We start from the raw sequence: 25,648 nt of genomic DNA on the forward strand, positions 1-25,648 counted from the left end.
ACAAAAAATTAAATGTTGAGGCAATTTATTATTTAATAGCTTTAAAAAAAAAGCAGAATGTTAACATCTAACACTTATCATATGATTCATCTTTACTGGTCTGAGAAGGTGACTGATAATAATGATAGTGTACAGTTTGATCATTTGGGTAACCAGCAAAATCAACTGTTCGTTTCATCAACTGTTAGCAGCATCACCTACTCTAGGCCATTTGATGATGGTTTTTAAACAAGAAGAAAGTATCTGAAAACAGGCAAAGAATATTTGAAACAATCTGTCCCACCACTCTCTTTTTTGTATAAATAAGCATTACCTAAATCTAGACTAAAGGCTCAATGTACATTACTAGTTAACAACAGAGGTCTGAACGCTAGTTATGTTATCAAATAAAAAGCATTAATTCATCTTGCTGGTGTATTTTACATTCTCACATAAAGATAAACTATAGGAGATAATATAAAGTATTACCTTTATGACTATTATTATATAATGGAACTTGAGATGCACTTTCTAGTCTAAGAACTTTTGCTACAGGTCTCACTGGACTATTCAGAGGACTGATGGCTTCCGGAATAGGTCTCAGCTGATTAAAGTCAATGCTCAGAACTGAGTTCTCATCATCATGATATACTGAGTTTGTTTCACCAACTTCCATTGTGTCATCCATTAACTCAGTCTGCTGAAGTGAAGATTCTGGAGTCTCTTTAGGTAAGCAAGGATCCAAACGACAAGACTTATTCTCAGCTAGTGGTGGGTCTACAAGACAAGGCTCAAGATTTGGTGTACCACCTTCTGAAAGGACGGTTGGCAGAATGCCAGTTTCTTCAACTGAAGGCTGCAAAATGCTTTCACTGGATTTGGTCACATTTGTTGAAAAAGCCTCCTTCATTTCTGTCTCTTCAGAAATACTACAAGAATTTAAGTCATTGTTTCTTTTGCTATCCAATTCCAAGCCAATGTTCTGAGAAACATTTGTCTGTGCTGTGTCTATATTCACAGGAACTGCTGCCCTGGCACCATTAACAGTCTGTTCCATTTCTGTGGATGAAGACAAAGAAGATTCTGATGGTTCCATTTCCACAGGTGCTGAGAAGGAAGTCTCTGTGCCACATATGGGTGTGTCACAAGGCACAGTATTCTCCACAGATGCAACAGACAAACAATTTTCTTCTACTTTCCGTTCTGAAATACTGGTCCTGGGTTGAGATGCTGCTGTAAGAGCATCCTTTGGTTCCAATAACTCAGATTTGGTTTCCTCTGTGATATGTTCACTGACAGAGGGAACACATGTCACAGCCTTAGCCTGCACCAATGACTCAGAATCACATATGTCACAGGATTGGGGAGTATCAGTTATTGTATGCTGATTATCCTGAGAAACAGGCTGCTTTTTAGCAGGAGAAAGAGTTAAGTTCAATTTTTCCATAAAGCTCAACTTTAAGTCTTTGTTTTGTGGTTCATTTGCGGCACTCTCAGCTCTAACTGCTGGCTCCTTATTATTTGCTCCTTCAGAAACATCATTGTTAGAGACTTCCCCTTTATCATTTTTTGGCTCATTCTGTCTCTTTAAGTCTGTGGTGGTTTTCTTAGTTTCTTTGTTAGTCTTCTGCAAATGTCCCGGAGGTACTCTTTCTTCATTTCTGATATGCTTATTTTCTTCTTTGTTCTCTCGTTCCCTTTTCCTCTTTTCTTCAGTTCTGTGCCTTTCTGCTCTGAAAGGTGCATTTTCCCGCTGGTGCACAGCATCAACTTCCGTGGAATCAATGTGTTTGTGAGTTCTACTGGCTAAAAGAGAAGACGGACACCTTCCTTCTTGAAAACTATGATTACTTACAGCCCTGTTTCTTTTACAATCTTCCCAGCCTCTTCTCTCCTCTAGATGGTATTTATTTGAATTGTGTGAAGACTTTGCTGGTTCATTTTTGGAATGCGGAAGCACTGCTCGCTCAGATCTTCTCCAATGATCCTGGCCTTTTACTACTGATTTCGACTTCTGATCAACTTTTCTTTCTTCTTTGTCTTGTGATTTAAGATCTTTTCTATTTACATTTTGTGATCTTTCACTTTGTCTTTCGAGTTTTTTGTCACTTTGAGATTCTAGTCGAGTGTGTAACTTGTCTCTAGAGCTTTCTTTCTCCCAAGAAGAGCTGATGCGTTCATTTTTATAATCTATATCTATGTTACTTTTCAACTTTGCAGTTTTGCTTTCAGCCTTTGGTTCACCTTTACCATATTTCTCAGGATGTCCTTGTAGCCTTTGACTGGCCTCTGCGTTCCTTGGTTCACCATCACCATAGCTAGTGCTCAAGTCTTTTCGTATTCTGTCAGTCCCCCGGTTGTATTGGCTATGTCGACTATCTTTCCTTCCTCTTCTATGATCCTCGTTTGAACTACTCTCACCAACCTGATAATGGAAACGTGACCAAATGCCATTGGTGGAGTGTTTTTCAACAGATGTAGGCAAATGCAAAGTGCTCTTTTTCTCACAGTGTGATTTTGCTTCCTTTTCATGGTTTGGCAGTGAAGTGCTATAATGTACGTCTTTAGAAACATCACTTTTCACTCTGTGATCAGTCTTTGAAGAGTCATCCAAATGGGGAGATCTGGATTTAAGATCTTTTGTTTTAACTAGATCTGATGTCCTTGAAGTTTTATGATTATTCCGAAAATGTGGAAACTCCGACAGTCTATTGAAAAATAGAAATTAACACCAAAAACAAGGTTAATTCCTTTTTAATAACTCAAGGTTTAATCACATGTGATACACTTTAAAATTGGGGGCCCACATACTGGCAAAACTAATTTTACTTTGTAAAAAAGAAAAAGTAGTAAGAATTTACTAGTTTCCAATGTAATGGACAAGTTTTTAAAATAAGGAACTCTCTTTCATTTGCTTTGCTCAAATAAAGCCTGAAGGACCTCTCAGTTCTCTCCCAGCACTTGCCAATGTCGTTCAGATTTCCTTCACTACAGGAGAAAGAAAAGAAGGGAGGGAGGGAAGAGTGCCAGGAAAAAAGAGGAAAAGAGGTGGGATGGGATAGTTCTGTGATATATGACCTAAACTGTCCTTTACAAAGTATCCCGTGGCTTTAACATTAAGAAGTGAGAAACCAGAGGCTAGAAGGAGCAAGAGGTGATAAACAGTTTTGAGCACAAAGACCACTGCCAGTTTAGCTGAGAGGTGATGGGTAGCAGTGACAGAAATGGGAGAGAAATGAAATGAGTTGAGAGAATATAGACATAAAAATCAGCAGGACATGGTAATGGATTTGGATCTGAAGGATGACAAAGAGCTAAGTGTCATTGATGACTCCAAGGCAGGGTGCCTGCAAGTCCCATTTTGCCAAGTAATATCAGTGTAATTACTAAAAGCACTTCCTTCTACTCTCAAAAGTATCCTGGTTTAGGCAATAAATTAAATGGTCATTCTGTCCTTCAGTCCCTCTAGCTTGCACCAGCTGAATAAATGTTGGGGAATCCACTGAGCAAGGAACAACGGAATGGGTTCAATCTTAAATTCAGTTTTGGATAAGGTAACTTTGAAACTTTTGTACAGATACAGAGTAGTTATCTACTTATAAATGGAACTGACTAGTACAAGTAAGATTACATTAAAAGAAAATACTGAAAGAGAAAGGAAAGTAAAGACATAGCTTTGAAGAAAGCCAACTTCACTAGAAAAATAAGTCTCAAGTTAGGAAGAAAACTAAGGGTCATGAAAGCCAAAGGGAGAAACTATCTCAAGAAAAAAGGGTCAACTATGTCAAACTGTGTGTAAAGACAAGTTAAAATGAGAAGTCAAAACTATATGATGAATTTAGCGGTAGTCACAGGAGGAAGAGGTCAGAGTGGACTGGGTTCAAGAGTAAGGAGAAATGGAAGGTGGAGAAACAGAGATAGCAAATTTCGATAACTGTTTTGGAGGTTTGGACTATCAAGGGGAGAAGAGATGCAATTCTCTGAAGCCAAATACTGCCCCAACCAAAAAATAAGTGAGAGAGGGAGAGAGAGAAATTAAGTAGAAAATCCATTTCAGAGGAAAAAGAATATATAATTGAGAGATATTTTAAGAGTTGTCTATGACAGAATGTATGACACAAACATCCTCCTTGTATCTTAGTAATTTGGTGGGCCCCATCTGGAACCCATGACATATACCATCATCTTCTCAGGATCAAAGAATATCAGAACAAGATCCCAGTATATTACAAAACTGGATACATTCAGAGAGGTATGTGGCAATATTCTATTACTAATCATGCAGAAATCATTATGATAATATACTATTAGAATATTAGCTCCTCTCAGTGAAACCTTAAAAATTTAACAAAATACATGATTTTCATTATCTTTTCAAAGTTAAAAATATTCTGTATATCAATATTCATGTAATTTACAAACATATCCACATCCCTCAATCATACCTTTGGTGAAGATTATTTATTTCTTCATCCTTGCGGTTTATTTCCACTCTGGCAGTTTTGATAAGTGCTGAGATATTTTTCTTAAGAGACTGGTTTTCATTTTTTAAACTAAAATTCTAAACACCATAAAATATATTTAGTAAAGTATGTATCTATGGAATAAACCACTACTTATAATAGCTATTGATTACTGAATGCTAACTACATGCTAGGCATGACTTATTTTATCTTATGAAATTCTCATAATAGTCATAGGAGGAATACAGTGATGCTCATTATACAAATGGGGAGTTCGAGATTCAGAGAAGAAACTGGCACCAAAGAAAGGCTATTCAAAATGAAACAATTTAAAAGAGGGTTCAAAATGAAAAACCAATAAATAAACATAAAAAAAGTTCTGCCTGGGTCACTATTTTGGAAATGATAAAATTTGTGTTATATATAATAACTGAAGGTTTAAGTTGAAATAATATACTAATTCTTAGGTGAACAAAGAATAATTGAGGACTGACTGGCTCTTTGGGACAAAGGGAAAAAAAACAACTTTACCAAAAAATAAAAATCAGAACAGAACATTCCTGATTCTGCAGCATGATAACAAAAAAAGTCACTCTGGCAAAAACTGTGAGGGCACCACCATTTTCCCCCATCAGTCATTCTAAATCTTGGCTCCTCAAGCCATTCTTTTAAACCACATGATACAATCAAAATTTTCTATTCTTTATTAACTAGTCTAGCAACAGTTATTTAATCATTGGACAATATCATTGAACAAATCAAGCAGTTTTATCAGTTTCATTGACACAGTAAATAATGCATATTTGGCCAGATTTGCTATTTCACATAATACTTTGAAAAAAAGTTTCCTTATAATCTGTCAACCCTTTAGCATTTTAATTTCTAACAAAGAATGTTACCATATTTTTATTTTAAAGGCTAATAAGGCAAAAATAAAATATTCATTATAATTCTACCTGTGTCTGTATTTCTTTAAACTTTTTCATTAGCTCTTTCATTTGCAGCTGACATTTTCCATATTCTGCCTGCAACTGTAAGATACAAAAAGCTCAAGCATCATTTTAAATTATTTTCTTAACTTAAATGACATTTCAAAATATTTTAAATTTTGTAAATCAACTCACAAAATAGAGTAAGTGAGGTCTATTTCTATTAACAGGCATTTAGTTAGATTAAGCTGGGCCTGAATAATGTTATTTTCTTTAGTTTCACATTCAGTCTCCAAACTTTAAATTCAAATAAGGTAGAAAGAAATTTGCCTGCATGAAGTCTTGGGACAATTTATAATTTAGTACAAACCATGAAAAGACAAAATGTTTTATCACACTGATTTACCTGTTGAGATTTTGTATAGACACTTAAATTTAATCAAGCAAAATTATAACTACATTTAGGCAAACATTCAGAAGACACTGTTTTAAAGCAGATCTGAAGGCAGAAACTGATGTAAATGTTCTTTTAGTCTAAGAGCTACTTCTCAAACACAGAATGCCTATTCAGAAGTTAGCCGATGCCTGCATTTCAGGAGATATCAAAGCACAAAATAACCATCGTTCATAATTCTGGTAATCCATACATCATTATATGTTGCCTCCTTTGCAGTTCCTTCTTCAGTCAGGATTTCTTCATATAAATCCAAACAATTCCTGGATGGTACAGAGGATTTGGATGCAGTGTCTAAAACAAACAAGAAACCCTTCCATTAAAATAACTATTTCCAGATTCAATAAAATCCTATCAAAACTCCAATGGCATTTTTCTAAGAAATGGGAAAACAATCCTAAAATATGTATGGAACCACAAGACTGCAAATAACCATAGCAATCTTGAGAAAGAAGATGAAGGGAGGAGGCATCACACTTCCTGATTTCAAGCTATAATACAACACTGTAGTAATCAAAAGTATAGTTTTATAGGAATGAGAACAAACACATAAGTGCTACAGCTCTTTTACAATTTGTCTAGCAGGTTTTCCGGTCCACACCGGAAAATACCCCCATGGGGGAAAAAAGATACAGAGATCAGTGGAATGGAACAGAAAGCCTAGAAATACACACAGGCATGTTCAGTCACAGGCAGCTCAGGTGGTAAAGAATCTGCCTGCAATGCGGGAGACCTGGGTTTGATCCCGGGTCAGGAAGATCCACTGGAGAAGAACATGGCAACCCACTCCAGTATTCTTGCCTGGAGAATCCCACAGACAGAAGAGCCTGGCAGACCACAGTCCATACGGTCGCAAAGAATTAGACACAACTGAAGTGACTTCGTAGGCAGGCACACGTATACGGTCCCAACTTATGACAAAGGAGCCAAGAATATATAATGGGGAAAGGATAGTCCCTTCAATAGGTGGTATTAGGAAAACTGGACAGCCATAAACAAAAGAAAGAAAGTAGACTCTTATATTTATATAGCACACACAGAAATCAAATGGAATTAAAAACCTGAATTTAAAATCTGCAACCATACTTAATATCCTGTAATAACCTATAATGGAAAAGAATACAAAAAAAGAATATATCTCTATCTATCTATATAACTGAATCACATTACTGTATACCTGAAACTAACAAAACAATATAAGTCAACTGTATTTCAATAAAGGGAACTGCCTGGCAGTCCACAAGTTAAGACTACATGCTTTCAATGCAGGGGGCAGGGGTTCCATTCCTGACAGGAGAATTAAAATCCCATGAGCCCAGCAGAGGGGCCAAAAAAAAATTTTTTTTTTAATTAAAAACTGAAATGTATGGAAACAGAGACTAAAAATGATGGTTGCCAAGGGCCAGGGGTAGGGAAAAAGAGATATTGATCAAACTTTTTCAGGTTTGTGGACAAGCACAAACTATCATCCAACTATAAGATGAATAAGTTCTGGGGATATAATGTACAGCATAGTGATTATAGTTAATAACACTATTTTATGTAATCGAAAATCACTGAGAGTAATCTTAAAGAGGTGGTAATCACGTGATGCTATACAGGTGTTAGCTAATGCTATGGTGGCAATTATTTCACAATATTTAAGTGAACAATATTTAAGTGTTGATAAAATCGACACACTATACATCTTAAACTTACTTATAAGTCAATTATATCTCAATAAAACTAGGGTAAAAAAAGAAAAATATACATGTTAAGCGTTTTAATACAGTGTCTACCTCTCCCCAAAGAGCTATACATTTCCTCATCTTTTGTATTTCATCTAAATCTATACTAATTTCAGATTAGAACTGGAGAACCACTTTATCTAAAACAAATTCATCAACAAGTCAGATGTTAAGATCATATTTGTTTGAAGCTTTGAAAAATCTGATTGCAGAAAAGTTTTCTCAATTAGACAAGTCATCAGACTCTGCATATTATACCCGTACTGATTCATTTGAAAATACATATAGTACCTACCCTTTTCAAAAGTTCTAATATCACATAAAAGTAGAGACATTACTTTGCCAACAAAGGTCCGTCTAGTCAAGGCTATGGAGTTTCTCCAGTGATCATGTATGGATGTGAGAGTTGGACTGTGAAGAAGGCTGAGTACCGAAGAATTGATGCTTTTGAACTGTGGTGTTGGAGAAGACTCTTGAGAGTCCCTTGGACTGCAAGGAGATCCAACCAGTCCATTCTGAAGGAGATCAGCCATGGGATTTCTTTGGAAGGAATGATGCTAAGGCTGAAACTCCAGTACTTTGGCCACCTCATGGGAAGAGTTGACTCATTGGAAAAGACTCTGATGCTGGGAGGGATTGGGGGCAGGAGAAGAAGGGGATGACAGAGGATGAGATGGCCTGATGGCATCACTGACTTGATGGATGTGAGTCTGAGTGAACTTTGGGAGTTGGTGATGGACAGGGAGGCCTGGCATGCTGTGATTCATGGGGTCGCAAAGAGTCGGACACAACTGAGCAACTGAACTGAACTGAACTGAACTGAATATCACATAGCCTGTAACAGTGGGTGAGGTAATATATGCAGTCACCACCACCAGCTTTATTTGGTACAAAATACTTTTCCATAAGGTCTGATTAAATCTGACACCCAGATGAAAAACAAACCTAAGGGCTAATTTTTTCACTGATAAAGATTTGGGTAAAAAAGAGTTACCTGAGTACAATCATTTCAAAGAAAAGGCAAACTGTTGAGAAGCTATGAGTTATGCCAGGAATTGGTAACAACAAAATAAACACTTCCAACAGACTGACCAAACAAAATGACATGGTATTTTGTTACAGAATTTACATACCAGAACCAGCACTGTCCAACCCAGCATATATGTCCAAAGAACCTTCATCATTATTTTTAAGAGGAGAAGCTGGGAAAAAAAAAAAAAAAAAAAGACTGGTTAAAACTGACTCTATGTACTTAGTGAAGTTTTTCCATTTCTACTCTGAAGGACCAGAAAAAGAGTATCAGTCTTGTGCCAAAAAAAAAAAAAACTGTTTAGAAGCTTTTGTACATCCTTATAAACATACACATCTTAGTACACAGATACAGACTTAAAAACTCACTTTCAAAACCATACTAGTAAGAAGATTCCCAATCTAGTAACAACCAGTAAATAGATATAGACTTAAAAACCCACTTTAAAAGCCATACTAGTCAGAAGATTCCCAATCCAGTATCAGAACAATCTTCCTGCAAAAATAAAAACTCTAAATGAAATATTAAAAGCTAACTTTAGTTAATGCTCTATCACTAGATTTACTGTGGCAATCATTTCACAATATATACAAATATGGAATTATTATATTGTACATCTGAAATTATAATATTATATGTAAACTGTATCTAAATTTTTAAAAAAAAAAGCTATCTGAAGAACTAAAGAGCAATCCAAAGCAAGCAAAAACTGGAGAGGAGATGACCCCTGAAAGAAGTAATGAATTCCTACCCCCCTTTTCTTTTTTTTACCAGTTTTAGTGCAAGGATAAGCGCTAGTTGGAGCCACAGTAGGCAGAGAAACTCAGATGGACACTTCCAGTCCTAATAGCTTGAAGAACTAGAGAAAAAACTTTGGGGGTGATAACAGCAACTAGAAAGAAGAAATCCAAAGAGCCACAGAGGACTCCCCAAATTGTGCCCAAATCTGAATAACACAAGTAAAGGACTCCCAGGAGTCCAGCTAAAAGCTAAAAAATCTCTGTAGCTAAACAGAGATTTCAGCTACTGTTCACCACAGGGAAGACAGAAGATCAAGTTCAGCTGAGATAAATGACTACTAAAATTAAAAACACTAGCACTTTTCAGAGGAATATAACAGAATCATATATCTTGAACGTTTACAATGTCCAAAATGCAATTCAATATTTATCAAAGGAAATCTTGGAGGACAAATAAAAACAACTCCAAAACCAAATGAAAATTCTAAAACTGAAACTATAATACCTAAGGTAAAAAGATTCAACAGAAGAGGCAGTGAGCTTGAAGACAGATCAATAAATTATCCAGTTGCAAGAATAGAGGAAAAAATATTTTTAAAAATATCCCTTACTAACCTATAGAATATCCCGAGTTCTCACATACTATATACCTGGAGTCCCAGAAGAAAAGAGACAACGGGGAGGAAAGTGATACTAGAGGATACTAGAAGGACAAAAATGGTAAATAACTGAGTAAATACAAAAGACTAATATTTCACCTAGTTGGTTTTAACTCCTCTTAGTTTACTTAAGACACATACAACAGGCTAAAATAAAAATTACAGCACTGTATCACCGGGTTCAAGACATCTTTAACATAAAAGGATGGAAGGAGGTCAAATGCAACTATATGTACAAGATTCTACATCTTACATAAAGATTCTTACCTTTTAATAACTAGACTATAAAACGTTAAAGATGTATATTGCAGTCCCTTGAGCAACCAATTATAAAAAGCACTGCAGAAAGGTATAACCAAAAAGCTAATTTGTAAATCAGAATGAAATTCTAAAATAAATTCAAATATTTGAAAAAGGCAAGAAAATCAGAAGGAAAAAAAAATACTGATGAGACAAACTAAACTTTTAAAATGATAGGTTTAAATCCAATCACAGCAATAAAGGACATTATTGTATTTACTGATAAAACTGGTATAAAGATGGTAGACTAAATAAAATTATAGCATTAGTATTAAATTTACTGAAATTGATGATTATGCTGTCTTTATGTAAGAAAACCAACTTTTGCTCATGAAATATACACTGAAGTATTTGGATGTAAGGACCATAATGTATACAACTGGTTATCAAATAGGTCAGGAAAAAACTGTGTGTATATATGTGTATAAATTAAAAAGTATATGCACAGTGTTAAAGCCACTGGCATAGGTAAAAGGCTCCTTGCATGTTCTTACTCTTGCAACTTTTCTATAAGTCTAAAATTACAGATATAATAAAAGACAAGTACAAAAATGTTATAGGAATAAAAATGTTTGTGAAATCATGTTAACTAGTAAAAACAAAAATGTACACTGTGTATGTGACTATCAAACAATGTATGCATGTGGACAAAAACTTGCGAGAGCAATATACAGAAATGAAAACAGCTATTTCCAGCAAATGAGAATAACAAGTTAGTTTTGTCCTTCAAAATAAGAGTTAACAGTTGTGATACTTATGAATCTAAATGAAAATAAAGGTGGTCATTATATTATACTTTCCATTTTTTAATTGGTTTAGAATTTTTCAAAGAAAAAACATCGTAAGACAAATATATAGCAGCATAACAATTTGAGAAAACATCAGCAAAATTAATAACACAAAAAAACAAATAATGCTATCCAGAGTGGTGATGACAGCCATATACATGTGAATCTATTCATGTCTATGGATATTATTTTTTAAAACATATTTTTCCTCATAGCTCAGTTGGTAAAGAATCTGCCTGCAATGCAGGAGACCTGGGGTCAATGAGATACCCTGGAGAAGGAAATGGCAAACTACTCCAGTATTCTTGCCCGGAGAATCCAATGGACATAGGAGTCTGGCAGGCTACAGTCCATGGGGTCCAAGAGTCAGGCATGATTTAGCAACTAAACCACCTTCAAGCAAAAATGGAATTCTACTAGACATGTTTTACAACTGCCCTTTTCATTCTACAGCATTCATAATTCTGATCAATCAATATACAACTATATCCTCAAAAAATTTAATGAGATTGTCATAGCATAATTATAATTAAGACCAAAGAACTGAAACGTTATGTCAGGATTTGGAGGTTTAAAATCTGTATATTACTAAAAATATTTCCATTTTATGAGCTTATTTTACTATTAGGTCTTGGCTATCTCTTTCAAACTTATCATCTATTTGTGACTGTTAATTTTTCCCAAAACAACAATAAGCAAGTACCACTCCATTTACTGGAAATATCCATTTCAAGAGTAATAAGTATCTATCATATATATATATGATAAGTATATATATGGTAAATTGTGTATGTATATATATATAAACACATACACCTTATCAGTGAAAGCACCAAGTCCTAACCATTGGACCACCAAGGAATTTCCCTTGTTCACTCTTCAGTCACTCAGTCATGCCCGACTCTCTGTGACCCCATGGACTGCAGCACACCAGGCCTCCCTGTCCTTCACTGTCTCCCAGAGTTTGCTCAGACTCATGTCCATTGAGTCGATAATGCCATTCCAACCATCTCATCCTGTCGCCCACTTCTCCTCCAGCCCTCAATCTTTCCCAGCATCAGGGTCTTTTCCAGTGAGTTGGCTCTTTGCATCAGGTGACCAAAGTATTGGAGCTTCAGGATCAAGTCCTTCCAAAGAATATTCAGGGTTGATTTTCTGTAGGATTGACTAGTTTGATCTCCTTGTTGTCCAAGGGACTCTCAAGAGTCTTCTAAAGCACCACATTTTGAAAGCATCAATTCTTCAGTGCTCAGCCTTCTTTATGGTCCAACTTTCACATCAGTACATGACTACTGGAAAAACCACAGCTTTGACTATTTGGACCTTGGTCGGGAAAGTGATGTCTCTGCTTTTTAATATACTGTCTAGGTTTGTCAGGCTTCCCAGGTGGCTTAATGGTAAAGAATCCACCTCCAAAGCAGGACAACCAGGAGCTATGTGGGTACGATTCCTGGGAGGAGGAAATGGCAACCCACTCCAGTATTCTTGTCTGGAGAATCCCACAGACAGAGGAGCCTGGTGGGCTACAGTCCATGGGGTTGCGAAGAGTTGAATACAACTGAAGCAACAGCATGCACGCACATCTAGATTTGTCATAGCTTTTCTTCCAAGAAACCAGTGTCTTTTAATTTCATGGTTGCAGTCACTATCCACAGTGATTTTGGCCCCCCAAAATAAGGTCTGTCACTATTTCCATTTTTTCCCCATCTGTTTGCATGAAGTGATGGGACTGGATACCATGATCTTCATTTTTGAGTGTTGAGTTTTAAGCCAGCTTTTTTTACTTATATTTTTTCCCTTATATTTTTTAATATGACAATAAAAAATAATTACTGCTTATACTGGCAAAGTTGTTAATTTTATTATATTTAAGAGGCCTGAAAGTATAAAATAAGAAAGTTCTCACTTACTAAGCACTTTCTATTTGCCAAGCACTTTATTGTATTCATTTACGTGTGGGGAGAAAAAGTTGATAATGACAGTGTTATCAATGAGAATAAATACATTACTTTATAATTAAATAAATTTAGAAAGATTTAAAATGAGCTCTTACCAGAAAAGACATCAAATAAACTTGTTCCATCACCATTGTCATCATCTGCTGCCATGATCCTATTTCTTTTTGATAGTCGCCATCTAAGGTATTAAATAGAAATATTCTCCACCGTTAAAATCAACCTCACAATTCAGAGACTAAACTTAGCTTTAAATTAAAAGATAACTTTCAAATTTGGACACAATGACAGAGTTCACTCTGCTGTTTTCTTTTTAATGTCTGGCATTTTCTAAAAGCTAAAACGATAAAAAGTCTTAAACTTGCTGATATGGTTAACCCATATCACAAAGTAAATGATGCCAATTTTATAAAGTAGACAAAAATATAAATTAACTTTTATACTAAAATAAGCCAACTATCATACTGCTGCTAAGTCGCTTTAGTCACGTCCGACTCTGTGCGACTCCATAGACGGCAGCCCACCAGCCTCCGCTGTCCCTGGGATTCTCCAGGCAAGAACACTGAAGTGGGTTGCCATTTCCTTCTCCAATGCATGAAAGTGGAAAGTGAAACTGAAGTCGCTCAGTTGCAACCCCATGGACTGCAGCTCACCAGGCTCCTCTGTCCATGGGATTTTCCAGGGAAGAGTACTGGAATGGGGTGCCATTGCCTTCTCCCAACTATCATACTAAGTAAGTGCAAATATATGGTGAGTTCTGTGAGTCCTCTTAACAAATCATCAAATCTGGGGGTAATCTTAGATATATGTGAGACTCTAGACATACGTGTTTTTACCAACAAGGGAGTAAGATGGGCAAATTGCAAAGAGTTTGATACTACACTAGGTTGGTAAAGGTGTGGGAAAAAAGTGACGTATATACTCTTCATGGGCTTCCCAGGGGGCTCGGTGGTAGAGTCTGCCTGCCAACAACACAGGAGATGTGGGTTTGATAACTGGGTTGGGAAGATCCCCTGGAGAAGGAAACGGCAACCCACTCCTAGATTCTTGCCTGGGAAATCCCATGGACAGAGGAGCCTGGCAGGCTACAGTCCATGGGGTTGCAAAAGAATCAGATACGACTTACTAACTAAACAATACTCACATATACTCTCATACATAGAGCGTATGCTGGTACAAACTCTAAGGAGGTAATCTGGCAACAGCTATCAAGTTTTTAAATGCAATTTAAACAATTTCACATCTAGTAATTTGCTCTACAGACATATCAAGCACATGATTACAAAAAGGTATATACAGGAGTATTCGATAGAGCACGAGACTGGAAGCAATGTAAGAATCCAAAGCAGTTAAAAAAACATCTTATCTGACATTCACTAACTTATCTGATGCTCTCCATTCTGCCTGTAAGATACATGAATGTTGCCCACAGTCAATGAACTATGCCACTATGGCTATTTGGGGTTATTCAGGGTATCTGTGCCTGCATACCTCTGCTCTCACCAACTGAGATAACCTACCAACAACCAGGTGCCTCTATTATCAAATCCAATTATGTTTATCTCCTTATTTTTCTAAGTAAAAGTATGATTGCTGTTGTTTTAGTCACTAAGTCATGTCCGACTCTTTTCGACCCCATGGACTATAACCTGCCAGCCTCCTCTGTCCATGGAATGTCCCAGGCAAGAATACTAGAGTGAGATTACTATTCAGCTATTTACCAGGGAAAACTAGGCTGAATGTTCTAGAGAGTCTAAAAGGTGAGGAGGAAGACAATTACAACTGCTGCCAAATCAAGTAAGGGTGACATAATCCAAAATACTGGAAGAGAAAATCTAGTCTGTACTCAGGTGGACTCAGAAGTATAGAATTTGTTACTCAAATGAAAATCCCAAGCAACATCTTCTGGGTGTATAAGGAAGTCAGAGCTCTAGTCACTGGATGTATACTCAAAGAAAATGTCATGATCTACCACAAGAGATATAATTTGTATATTATGCCTTTAAATAAAATCAAGGTATATGTATATGTTTAAATAACTCTGTTATAGCCTGCACAATAATTACAAAAGGCAAAAATGGCATAATCACATTTGGCAAGTAACACATAACTCTTGGTAAAGCAGCATCCAACTGATGGAGAAGAAACTCACAGGTTTCCTGGCAGTAACCTACTACTAGCTGCAAACTGAAGGAAGCATCACTCAACGGATCTTTTTTTTCCACAAAATGGTAACCAATTAATCTGATGACTTGGTTAAATAGATGAAATAGATCAAAGCCTTCACTGCATATCATTTCACAGTTTCAGTGTTTACTACTGGTAGTTATTACTCTAAAAAGAAAAAAAAAAGATTCTACTTGTCTTGGTTATTTAAGATTGGCAAATACAAGAGATCCAAAAAATCCTGAGTTTTTGCCCTCACCTGTCTTAAACTTTTCTCCAGTTGTTTATGGGATCACTGTCTGCAAACCTTACTTTCTTGGCCCCTACCACCAAATAAAATATATTTTTTAATTACTTTTAAAATTTAAGAGAAAAGTGACTGCTAATTTATTAGTCACAGTAAATGTAGCACTAAGAGATCTTCAAAATTGTCTCTGAGAATTATTTATAATTGTTTCTGAGTATTTTTATATATATGTACATACACATAAAGTTTAAGGAATTGTGGAATTATGATGCCTCTTTATTCCCTATCTACCCTTGTGTGATAACAGAGGTAGGCCTTGAAAATATTTCTTTGCTAACTAGCCTTATGTACAGTTTTGTCAGTAGAGAGGGCTGAAGGGACCCTGGAAAGGAAGGGGGTTTCTCTTCCTACTTTCAGTGTGTCTGGCTGGCCACGTTCCTACAGAGCCAGCGTTCCCCAGCTTTCAGTACCTACAGTACACAGCTTCTCCAGCCCTAGGTTTCTGCAAGGACACAATTTTTCTACATGCTTGCCTCCTATACATAAGGTTGCTATTACAATGGACTCTTGCAGGACATAGCTTTCTCTTAATAGGCTTATGGAGAGGGCAGCTTCTCCAATTCCTGGATCCCACAGCACCCAACAGCCAGCAGTATCTAGGGGCTTCCCTATGCACCTCCTCTGCTAGGTTCAAAGCACTGTCGCCAGCAAGGCACTTAGCAATTTCTCCAGGGTCTTAGGATCATCTTTAACTCTTTACTCCATTCAATTAGCCCGGGCCACACTCCTTCCAATGATGGGGAGATGGGTCTTCTCTGGATGATCTATCTCAGTCCTAAAGGTAGTTGTTGATCCTGTATCTGCTACTCCTTGTTTCTTAGGGTCATCTTTAACTCTTTACTAACCAATTCCAACTCGCTGTTAACAATTCTTTCTAATACGCTTTCTCTTTTAAAGCTACCATGTGGCGAGGTTTTAACACACTCTGCTAATCAAGCAGTTAAAAGAGATTTAAAGATACAACTCTGAACACAAAATTCACAGATCTGATCTGATGATTTTTATATTACCTATACTAAATTACTACACTTATGTTACTCCCAAGCACATTTATAAAAACGGACAACATATTGTAATAGTGAGTTTCAACAAATTCCACAGATATGCTTTTATTAATAAAATTTGAAATTAACAGTGCATTTTCAAATTTCCCAATTACTTTCAAAAACCACAAACATCGGGCAAAGAACAAATATTAATGGAAATTGGGAAATACACAGAACTAACCAACAATGAATATACTATAAAACATCTGTGGGGTACAATGAAAATAATACTTTCAGAGGAAAAGTTATAGCATGAAATAAATTTATAGGAAAATAAGACAAAATATTAATTAGGTCATCCAACTCAACAAAAAGAACAAAGTAAACTGAAAGAAACACATAAAAAACATAAATTAATGAAAAGAAACAATGCTCTAAAGACGAATAAAAATAAATACTAGCTCTGACATATACCTGGCAAAACTAATAAAGAAAAAGAAAGAACAAACATTAGGAACAGAAAAGGAGTATGGCTTCACAAGGGCTTCCCCAGCAGTTCAGCAGAAAAGAACACGCCTGCCAATGTAGGAGCTGCAGGAGACTCGGGTTTGATCCCTGGGTCAGGAAGATCCCCTGGAGAAGGAAACAGCAACCCATTCCAGTATTCCTGCCAGGAAAATCCCATGGACGGAAGAGCCTGGCGGGCTACAGACGATGGGGTCCCAAAGAGCTGGCCACGACCGAGTGCCTGAGCACACATGCACAACAGTCTCACACACAGCAGAGATTAAATTATCAACAAAATGTATCTGAAAGTTCAATCAAACGGATGGCTTTTCAGAAAAACGTAACTTGTCAAAAAACTGACTAAAGAAGAAACAGAAAATACGAACACATTTTAAAATAATTCAATACAGTAGTTAATCTAGGATGATTAAATAATGATTAAATAGTTCAATACAATAATCTCATAAAGAAACTTGTAATTCTATCATACCTTCAAAGAAGAGATAAAATCTATTCCAGACAACAAATGGGGGTGGGGCGGAAAGGCTGAGAGACAAGATTTGTAAGGTTAGTACAGTCTAGACATCAAAACAGGGCAAAGACAGGACAAAATAGGAAAATTACAAGACAGGAAACTATAGGTCAATCTTTCTTATGAACACAGAAACAGTCTTTTAAAAGTATTAGCCAACTGCATCCAGCAAGACATTAAACAAAAAACAAAACCAAAAGTACACTAAGGACAAGTAAGATTTATCCCTCCAAATGGAAGATGGTATAGCATTAAAATCTCAATTAGTATAAGCACTGTCTTCTGGTTGATGAAGTTGCTTCCCACCAGGGTACAAATTAAAAGTTCCGATCTGTTATATACGTATATTGGAATTGAATGATATCATCAATGGGTGGTAGTGAGAGCCAGGTTTCTTGCTACTGAAGCAGAAGGTTACAGAAAAGCAAGAGAACATACTAAAAATGACCCCTGTGGTAATAGATTATAGCTGAAAACATCAGTAAAACACACATTTAACTCAACATAGATACAGATGATTAAATATAGAAATAATTATAGGTACATGTATATACATGAGTTAGCAGACACACATGTATTGATATTTCTTTGCTCCACCAGCGAAGGAGCAATAAGCACATATAATACCCATACCTTGGATTCTAACGCTCTTCTCTATTAACCTCAACCAGGGAATTCCCTGCAAACTTTCTTTTGCCATGTAAGGCAACATATTCATAGGTTCCTAAGATTAGACTATGTCGAAGCCTTTGACTGTGTGGATCACAAGAAACTGTGGAAAATTCTGAAAGAGATGGCAATACCAGACCACCTAACCTGCCTCTTGAGAAATCTGTATGCAGGTCAGGAAGCAACAGTTAGAACTGGACATGAAACAACACACTGGTTCCAAATAGGAAAAAGAGTACGTCAAGGCTGTATATTGTCACCCTGCTTATTTAACACATATGCTGAGTACATCATGAGAAACGCTGGACTGGAAGAAACACAAGCTGGAATCAAGATTGCCAGAAAAAATATCAATAACCTCAGATATGCAGATGACACCACCTTTATGGCAGAAAGTCAAGAAGAACTAAAGAGCCTCTTGATGGAAGTGAAAGAGGAGAGTGAAAAAGTTGGCTTAAAGCTCAACATTCAGAAAACGAAGATCATGGCATCTGGTCCCATCACTTCATGGGAAATAGATGGGGAAACAGTGTCAGACTCTATTTTTTTGGGCTCCAAGATCACTGCAGATGGGTGATTGCAGCCATGAAATTAAAAGATGCTTACTCCTTGGAAAAAAAGTTATGACCAACCTAGATGGTAGATTCAAAAGCAGAGACACTACTTTGCCGACTACGGTCCGTCTAGTCAAGGCTATGGTTTTTCCGGTAGTCATGTATGGATGTGAGAGTTGGACTGTGAAGAAGGCTGAGTGCTGAAGAATTGATGTTTTTGAACTCTGGTGTTGGAGAAGACTCTTGAGAGTCCCTTGGACTGCAAGGAGATCCAACCAGTCCATTCTGAAGGAGATCAGCCCTGGGATTTCTTTGGAAGGAATGATGCTAAAGCTGAAACTCCAGTACTTTGGCCACCTCATGGGAAGAGCTGACTCATTGGAAAAGACTTTGATGCTGGGAGTAATTAGGGGCAGGAGGGGAAGGGGACGACAGAGGATGAGATGGCTGGATGGCATCACTGACTTGATGGATGTGAATCTGAGTGAACTGCAGGAGTTGGTGATGGACAGGGAGGCCTGGCGTGCTGCAATTCATGGGGTCACAAAGAGTCGGACACGACTAAGCAACTGAACTGAACTGAAGATTAGAACATGGACATAATGGTGAATCCATTACTTGGCCTAACACACTGAGACTGATGTTTAAATTGTAGCTTGTTTTAATTAACTTAAGAGTTAAAGAGGGGGTTCCCTGGTGGTCCAGTGCTTAGGACTCCACACTTCCATTGCAGGGGCCACGGGGGCTCAATCCCTAGTTGGGGAACTAAGATCCCTCAAGCTTTGTAGCATGGCCAAGGGAAAAAAAAAAAAAGTTAAATGGCCATATGTGGCTAGAGGTTGCTGTACTGGACAGCAGTTAGAGAGAATATGAGCAACCTGAAAGCAGAGATCAAGTTTTAGACATCTCTATATTCTCAGCACTTAATACATAAATATGAAAATAAAGGTGTGCTGAATAAACAAGGAAATCAACCAAAAGACCCTTAACTAAAGCTCATGGTTTATACACTGGCTCTCACTCAAAAGACTACTTAGTCTTATTTATCACGAAAAGCTCACAGGGAAGACTTCACAGAGCTGTAGTTACAATTTAATAACACATAACTAGTTCTAAATGCTATTGGGCTCTTGTAAAAATGTAACTGAATATTCTCCTAAGGTGACAAGCTTCTGGACATCAGAGTCTTCTTTTCTACAACTGCAAAGCAAAGTCTGGATTCAACATTTGATGGGCAAACACAAAGAAGTTGGGATAGAGAGCAAGAGCTGCTACAAAAAACAGGGATACCAAATCAGACTCCTCTGCTGCTCCTTCAGTGCCTGAAAACTAGGAACTGTCTGTACTAAAATACAAACCAAGAGTCAGCAATAAGATGCTAAAGTTAATAAATACATTCATGTAAGTCCAAGCTCACCAAGTCCAAAACCAAACCAAAAAAAAAACCAAAGCTTTCCATGAACATCTGTCATCTCCTGATATCGCTGTTTCTTTGAGTAGCATCCCTACTGATGCTTCTCCCTTTTTCTTTATTCTTGCTAAAGAAATTTGTTTCAGCCTCTACTATAGCTACCTAGTTATCTTCACTCTCCAAACACATGCTACCCACAATTGTTGAGTTAGTTCTTCCAAAGCAGTCCTGTTCATCTCACTTCCTCCTCAAAAACTTTGTATTACTGCCCAACACCTACTGAATAAAATCAACACAGACACTGGCACCTACACTTCTGACCCTCTCACTCACTACCCCAAGATTTCCAAAATCCCAGGGTTCAGTGAAACTGGATTCCTGCATGCACACACACTTCCTGACAACATCTATCAATAAGTTCACAAGCAAGCCTGGGTTTGAATACCCACACACAGAACAGAATGTGAGAACTGAGGTTTTAGAAAGTCTGGTGAAACACCTGGACTTCTTCAACCATAGAATGAGGGAACCACTAAAAGCTTTTAAGGCCAAGAAATATAATGATCAAATCTGCATTTCAAAGAAAAAAATCTGCATTTCAGACATTCAACTCTAGCAAGAAGAGTATTGAAAATATTAGTAGCGAGGCAGATAGCAAAGGCTATTATACCATACAGGAGACAATGAGGGGTGCCTAAGTTATTAACTGGAGAAGGAAATGGCAACCCACTCCAGTGTTCTTGCCTGGAGAATCCCAGGGACGGGGGAGCCTGGTGGGCTGCCGTCTATGGGGTCGCACAGAGTCGGACACAACTGAAGCGACTTAGCAGCAAGTTATTAATGGTGGAAATAAAGATTAGAAGCAGATCTCAGAGATTTCAGGGACAGAATAAAAAAGATTTAAGGAAAAATGTATTGATGTATTGGGCTTCCCAGATGAAGCTGGTGGTAAAGATCCCTGCCTGCCAATGCAGGAGACATAAGAGATACAGGTTCAATTCCTGGGTCAGGAAGATCCCCTGGAGTAGGAAATGGCAACCCACTCCAGTATTCTTGCCTGGAGAGTCCCATGGACAGAAGAGCCTGGAGGGCTACAGTCCACAGGGTCGCAGAGAGTCGGACACAGCTGAAGCAACTTAGTGCGCACTCACCTATTCAAGTACCCAATATTGCCCATTTCAAAACCACAACCTGGGTTGTCTTTTCAAAATGCAAATATTATCATGTTCCCTCCTTTGTTTAAAACTCTTCAGTGCTTCCAGCTGATCCTAGGTTAGACAGTTTTGCTTACACAGCCCTGAGTAAACCAGCCTCTGCCCACTCCTCCAAGTGTTGTGTGCTGTGTGCTCAGTCGCTTCAGCCATGTCTGACTCTGTGCAACCCTATGGACTGCAGCCTGCCAGGCTTCCCTGTCCATAGGATTCCCCAGGCAAGAATACTGGAGTAGGTTGCCATTCCCTTCTCCAGGATATCTTTCTGACCCAGAGATTGAACCAGGGTCTCCTGCACTGCAGGCAGATTCTTTACCACTGAGCCACTGGGGAAGCTGCAGTGTTAGTCTGCATCATTCTTCCCCGCTCTCCAGGAGTCTCTGCTCTGATCATAAGGGCCTTCCTTCAGCTCCTAGAACACAGTCTGTTCCTACCACCACAGGGCCTCAGCAGGGAGTGCTCTTTTCTCACTGCCCTTCTTCACTCAATTCCTCTTGATACTGTGACTTAAGCGCTTCCCCAGTGGCTCGGCAGTAAAGAATCCACCTGCAATGCAAGAGATGTAGGAGACTCCTGACAGCCTACAATCCACGAGGTGGCAAAGAGTCAGACATGACTCAATCCAACCCAGGGATTGAACCTGGGTCTCCTGCATTGCAGGCAGATCTTCACTGTCGAAATCATCAGGGAAGCCCCTGTTAAATTTAACCATCTGTAAAATATTCTTATAACACTGTGTCCTTTCTCTACATGGCCTCTTTTCAGTTTATGATTACATTTTTGTGGGATTCCTAGAGAAATATCTGTCTCATCCACTAGACTATATGCTTCTGTTTACCATTGTTTACCATTGTACCCCCAGCTCTCAGCATAGAGCCTGACAAGCTGGTAGGTAATAAAAAAAAAATTTGCTGAAATAATCAAAATCCCAATTTGCAAAAGACAAGTCTTCAATTCCTAGCTTCAATAACAAGGTAGTCATGCTTTTAACTGAAATGGAGACATTTTAACTGAAAGAAGACATGTTGAATTATCTGTAGGACGTTCAGGACAAGATGTCTAAACAGTATATAGCACAGAAGACAAGACATAATCGCTACTATTTAGAAATGCTGGGCTGGAGGAAGCACAAGCTGGAATCAAGACTGCCGGGAGAAATATCAATAACCTCAGATATGCAGATGACACCACCCTTATGGCAGAAAGTGAAGAACTAAGGACCCTCTTGATGGAGGCGAGAGTGAAAAAGCTGGCTTAAAGCTCAACATTCAGAAAACGAAGATCATGGCATCTGGACCCATCACTTTATGGCAAATAGATGGGGAAACACTGGAAAAAGTGGCTGACTTTATTTTTTTGTGCTCCAAAATCACTGCAGATGGTGAATGCAGCCATGAAATTAAAAGACGCTTACTCCTTGGAAGGAAAGTTATGACCAACTTAGACAGCATATTAAAAAGAAGAGACATTACTTTGTCAACAAAGGTCTGTCTAGTCAAGGCTATGGTTTTTCCAACAGTCATGTATGGATGTGAGAGTTGGACTATAAAGAAAGCTGAAAGCTGAAGAATTGATGCTTTTGAACTGTGGTGTTGGAGAAGACTCTTGAGAGCCCCTTGGACTGCAAGGAGATCCAACCAGTTCATCCTGAAGGAGATCAGTCCTGGGTGTTCCTTGGAAGGACTGATGTTGAAGCTGAAACTCCAATACTTTAGCCACCTGATGCGAAGAGCTGACTCATTTGAAAAGACCCTGATGCTGGGAAAGATTGAGGGCAGGAAGAGAAGGGGATGACACAGGATGAGATGGCTGGATGGCATCACCAGCTCAATGGACATGGGTTTTTGGGTAGATTCAATCCAAGTCACAGTTGGTAGACAGGGAAGCCTGGCATGCTGCAGTTCATGGGGTCGCAAAGAGTCAGACACAACTGAGCTGAACTGAACTGAACAATAGCCAAGATTAGAAAATATTCAAATGTCCATTGACAAGTGAGTGGATAAAAAAGATGTGGTATACATACACAGTGGAATACTACTCCATAAAAAAAAAATGAAATATTGCTATCTTCAGCACCATGGCTAGACCAAGAGATTGTTATATTGAGTGAAGTAAGTCAGAAAGAGTAAGACAAATACCATATGAGATCATTTCCATATGGAATCTTAAATATGACACAAATGAACTTATTCACAAAACAGAAAGATTCACAGACACAGAAAACAAGTTTATAGTTATCAAAGGGGAAAAGGAGTAGGGGGAAGGGATAAATGAGGAGTTTGGGTTAGCAGATACAAACTACTATATATGAAATAGATAAACCATAAGGTCCTATAGCACAGCAAACTATATTCAATACCTTGTAATGAACCATAATGAAAAAACAACATGATAAAGAATATATAGAGTAAAAGAATATACAAAACTGAATCACTTTGCTGTATACCAGAAACTAACACCACATTGTAAAGCAACTATACTTCATCAATTAAAAAGACATAACCACTATAGCTGAGATCACCCTTGAAGTTACAAAGACCAGTGATTCTCTTGAAAAGGAAGACAGGAAACAGAAGACAAGGAATTATGTATCAGTATCTCTTGGGAAAAAGGATTTTTCACATTTGCTCTCATCTTTCTCCAAATGAGTGCTTCAATATACAAAGATAATTGTTGCTGATAGGAGAGTTGCACCAAAGTGTAGAGGCAAACTTTTTAAAGCTGAGAACCATGATGATGAAAGAAAAGCATTGCAGGCTCACTCATAATCTTTTGAGGAACAATCCCAATGAATTCAGATGTGAAGGCAAAGCAGATGAGAGAAGGATCACCTAGCCTTTTGTGATAGGATGTCTTTAAGAGACAGTCTGAAGAAGGTTTCCTTTAAGAAAAAAAAAAAAATCAAGGGAATGAAATAAACATTTGTAGAGAAAAACAAAAATATCTGTAGACAAAGAGTCAGGGGAGAGGGAAAGGGTATTTTTAGGCTCACAGCAAAGGCTTAACCTAATACAGCAAGATCCCTAAAATGATGTAAGGGGCAAAGAGAACAAACACCACATACTGTACCCTATGTGCCAGCCACTGACCTAAATGCTCTTAATAATTTATCTTAAATCCTCCCAAAGTCCTACGAGGTACAGACTATTATTTTCCCCAATTTACAGATGCAGAAATAGATAAGAGAAACTTGCCTTAAGGTCCAACAGCTGGTAAAGGGAGACCTGGGATTAGAACTCAGCTGTCTCTAACGCCAGATGACAAAAAGAATATTCATTAGAGAGAAGAATATATTAAAAAAATTTTTTTAATGAGTGATCTCTTGCAAAATGGCAAGAAACACTACGACTAATTGGGGTAGGGGGAGTCTTCCCCTGAAGGCCTCTGTCCCCCCGCCAATCAAAAGAGCCCTGAGTGAGATGGGGGAGGAGCCTTCAAGACAGGAGGTTTGGAGCTGGAGCTATTAGGAATGGGAAAGAGCAGGGAAGAATCAGAATCAATGGCAAGTTGATGTCTGAAGTGCAAATCTTGAGACTCTACGAATTATACATTCACATCTGATTTAGGGTCTACTCTGTGTTAGGAAAAGATTCTCATACCTGTAGAGATTAAGGTAAACAACTTCTCTGGGTATAACAGTGGCCGAAACAAACTACATCCAATGATCACCAGACACAGGAAAGACCCATTCCTCCAGAGAATCGCATCCGAACGAGTACATTCCAAGGAGAGAGAGGTTTGGGTAGGAAGGGGGGAGGGGAAAGAAGAATGGTCGAAAGGACAATTTCAAGGAGAGATAGGTTTTGGAGGGGAGGGACAGGAAGAGTGGTCGAAAGGACAATTCCTACCTGCGCTAGTCCTCGCCCCCGCCCCTTCCCGAATTCTCTCGAAGGACCACAGAGGGATCTGGAGTGAAAGCCCAGAAGCTGCATCCAAGGAACGCGGCTTCCTGGGGGCCCCGGACATTAGACGCACGCCAACCCCCACCGATTCCGCTGCTCCCTTCAACTCCCTGGCTCTCCGAACGCAGTCAGCCTCCGCTAAGGGGACTTCCGCGCCATGCAAACTCTTCCCAGAAGCTCCGCGCACACCGGACCCCCACAAGAACTTACCCGCCCCGCCTGGCCCAAAGCAGGCTGGGATCCTCTTTGGACTCTCTGGTCTCCCTGGCATCTCCACCAATGCCAGCTCGCTATTAGCACCCGGAGGCGGGACTAAGCGCCCACGGCCAATCGGATCGGACGCAAAGCACGTCTCCGGCGCACATTAATAGTTCCCGCC

General features: G+C 38.3%; 1 protein-coding gene and 1 non-coding gene across 5 annotated transcripts in view; one reads left to right on the top strand and one right to left on the bottom strand.

Moving 5' to 3' along the window:
• Positions 1-25,535, bottom strand: part of CASP8AP2 (caspase 8 associated protein 2) — a 32,873-nt gene extending 7,338 nt beyond the window's left edge. For 2 of the 4 annotated variants that reach the window (XM_004011272.5, XM_060419562.1), the window contains exons 1-7: positions 25,480-25,535; positions 13,123-13,205; positions 8,686-8,754; positions 6,019-6,119; positions 5,399-5,473; positions 4,425-4,540; positions 469-2,687 (exon numbers count right to left, since the gene is read on the bottom strand). In XM_004011272.5, coding sequence (XP_004011321.3) covers positions 469-2,687; positions 4,425-4,540; positions 5,399-5,473; positions 6,019-6,119; positions 8,686-8,754; positions 13,123-13,177 — 2,635 coding nt within the window. In that variant the 5' untranslated portion in view covers positions 13,178-13,205; positions 25,480-25,535. Of the gene's footprint in view, positions 1-468; positions 2,688-4,424; positions 4,541-5,398; positions 5,474-6,018; positions 6,120-8,685; positions 8,755-13,122; positions 13,206-25,215 lie in introns of all 4 variants that reach the window. The other 2 variants (XM_012182768.3, XM_060419563.1) reach the window with 1 other exon arrangement.
• LOC114116280 (U7 small nuclear RNA) lies at positions 6,377-6,440 on the top strand. The gene has a single exon (XR_003590262.1). It is a non-coding gene; the product is annotated as a U7 small nuclear RNA (small nuclear RNA).
• Positions 25,536-25,648: the final 113 nt, after the last annotated feature.

This window comes from Ovis aries, chromosome 8 (assembly GCF_016772045.2).
Source record: "Ovis aries strain OAR_USU_Benz2616 breed Rambouillet chromosome 8, ARS-UI_Ramb_v3.0, whole genome shotgun sequence".
NCBI classification, from domain to species: domain Eukaryota; kingdom Metazoa; phylum Chordata; class Mammalia; order Artiodactyla; family Bovidae; genus Ovis; species Ovis aries.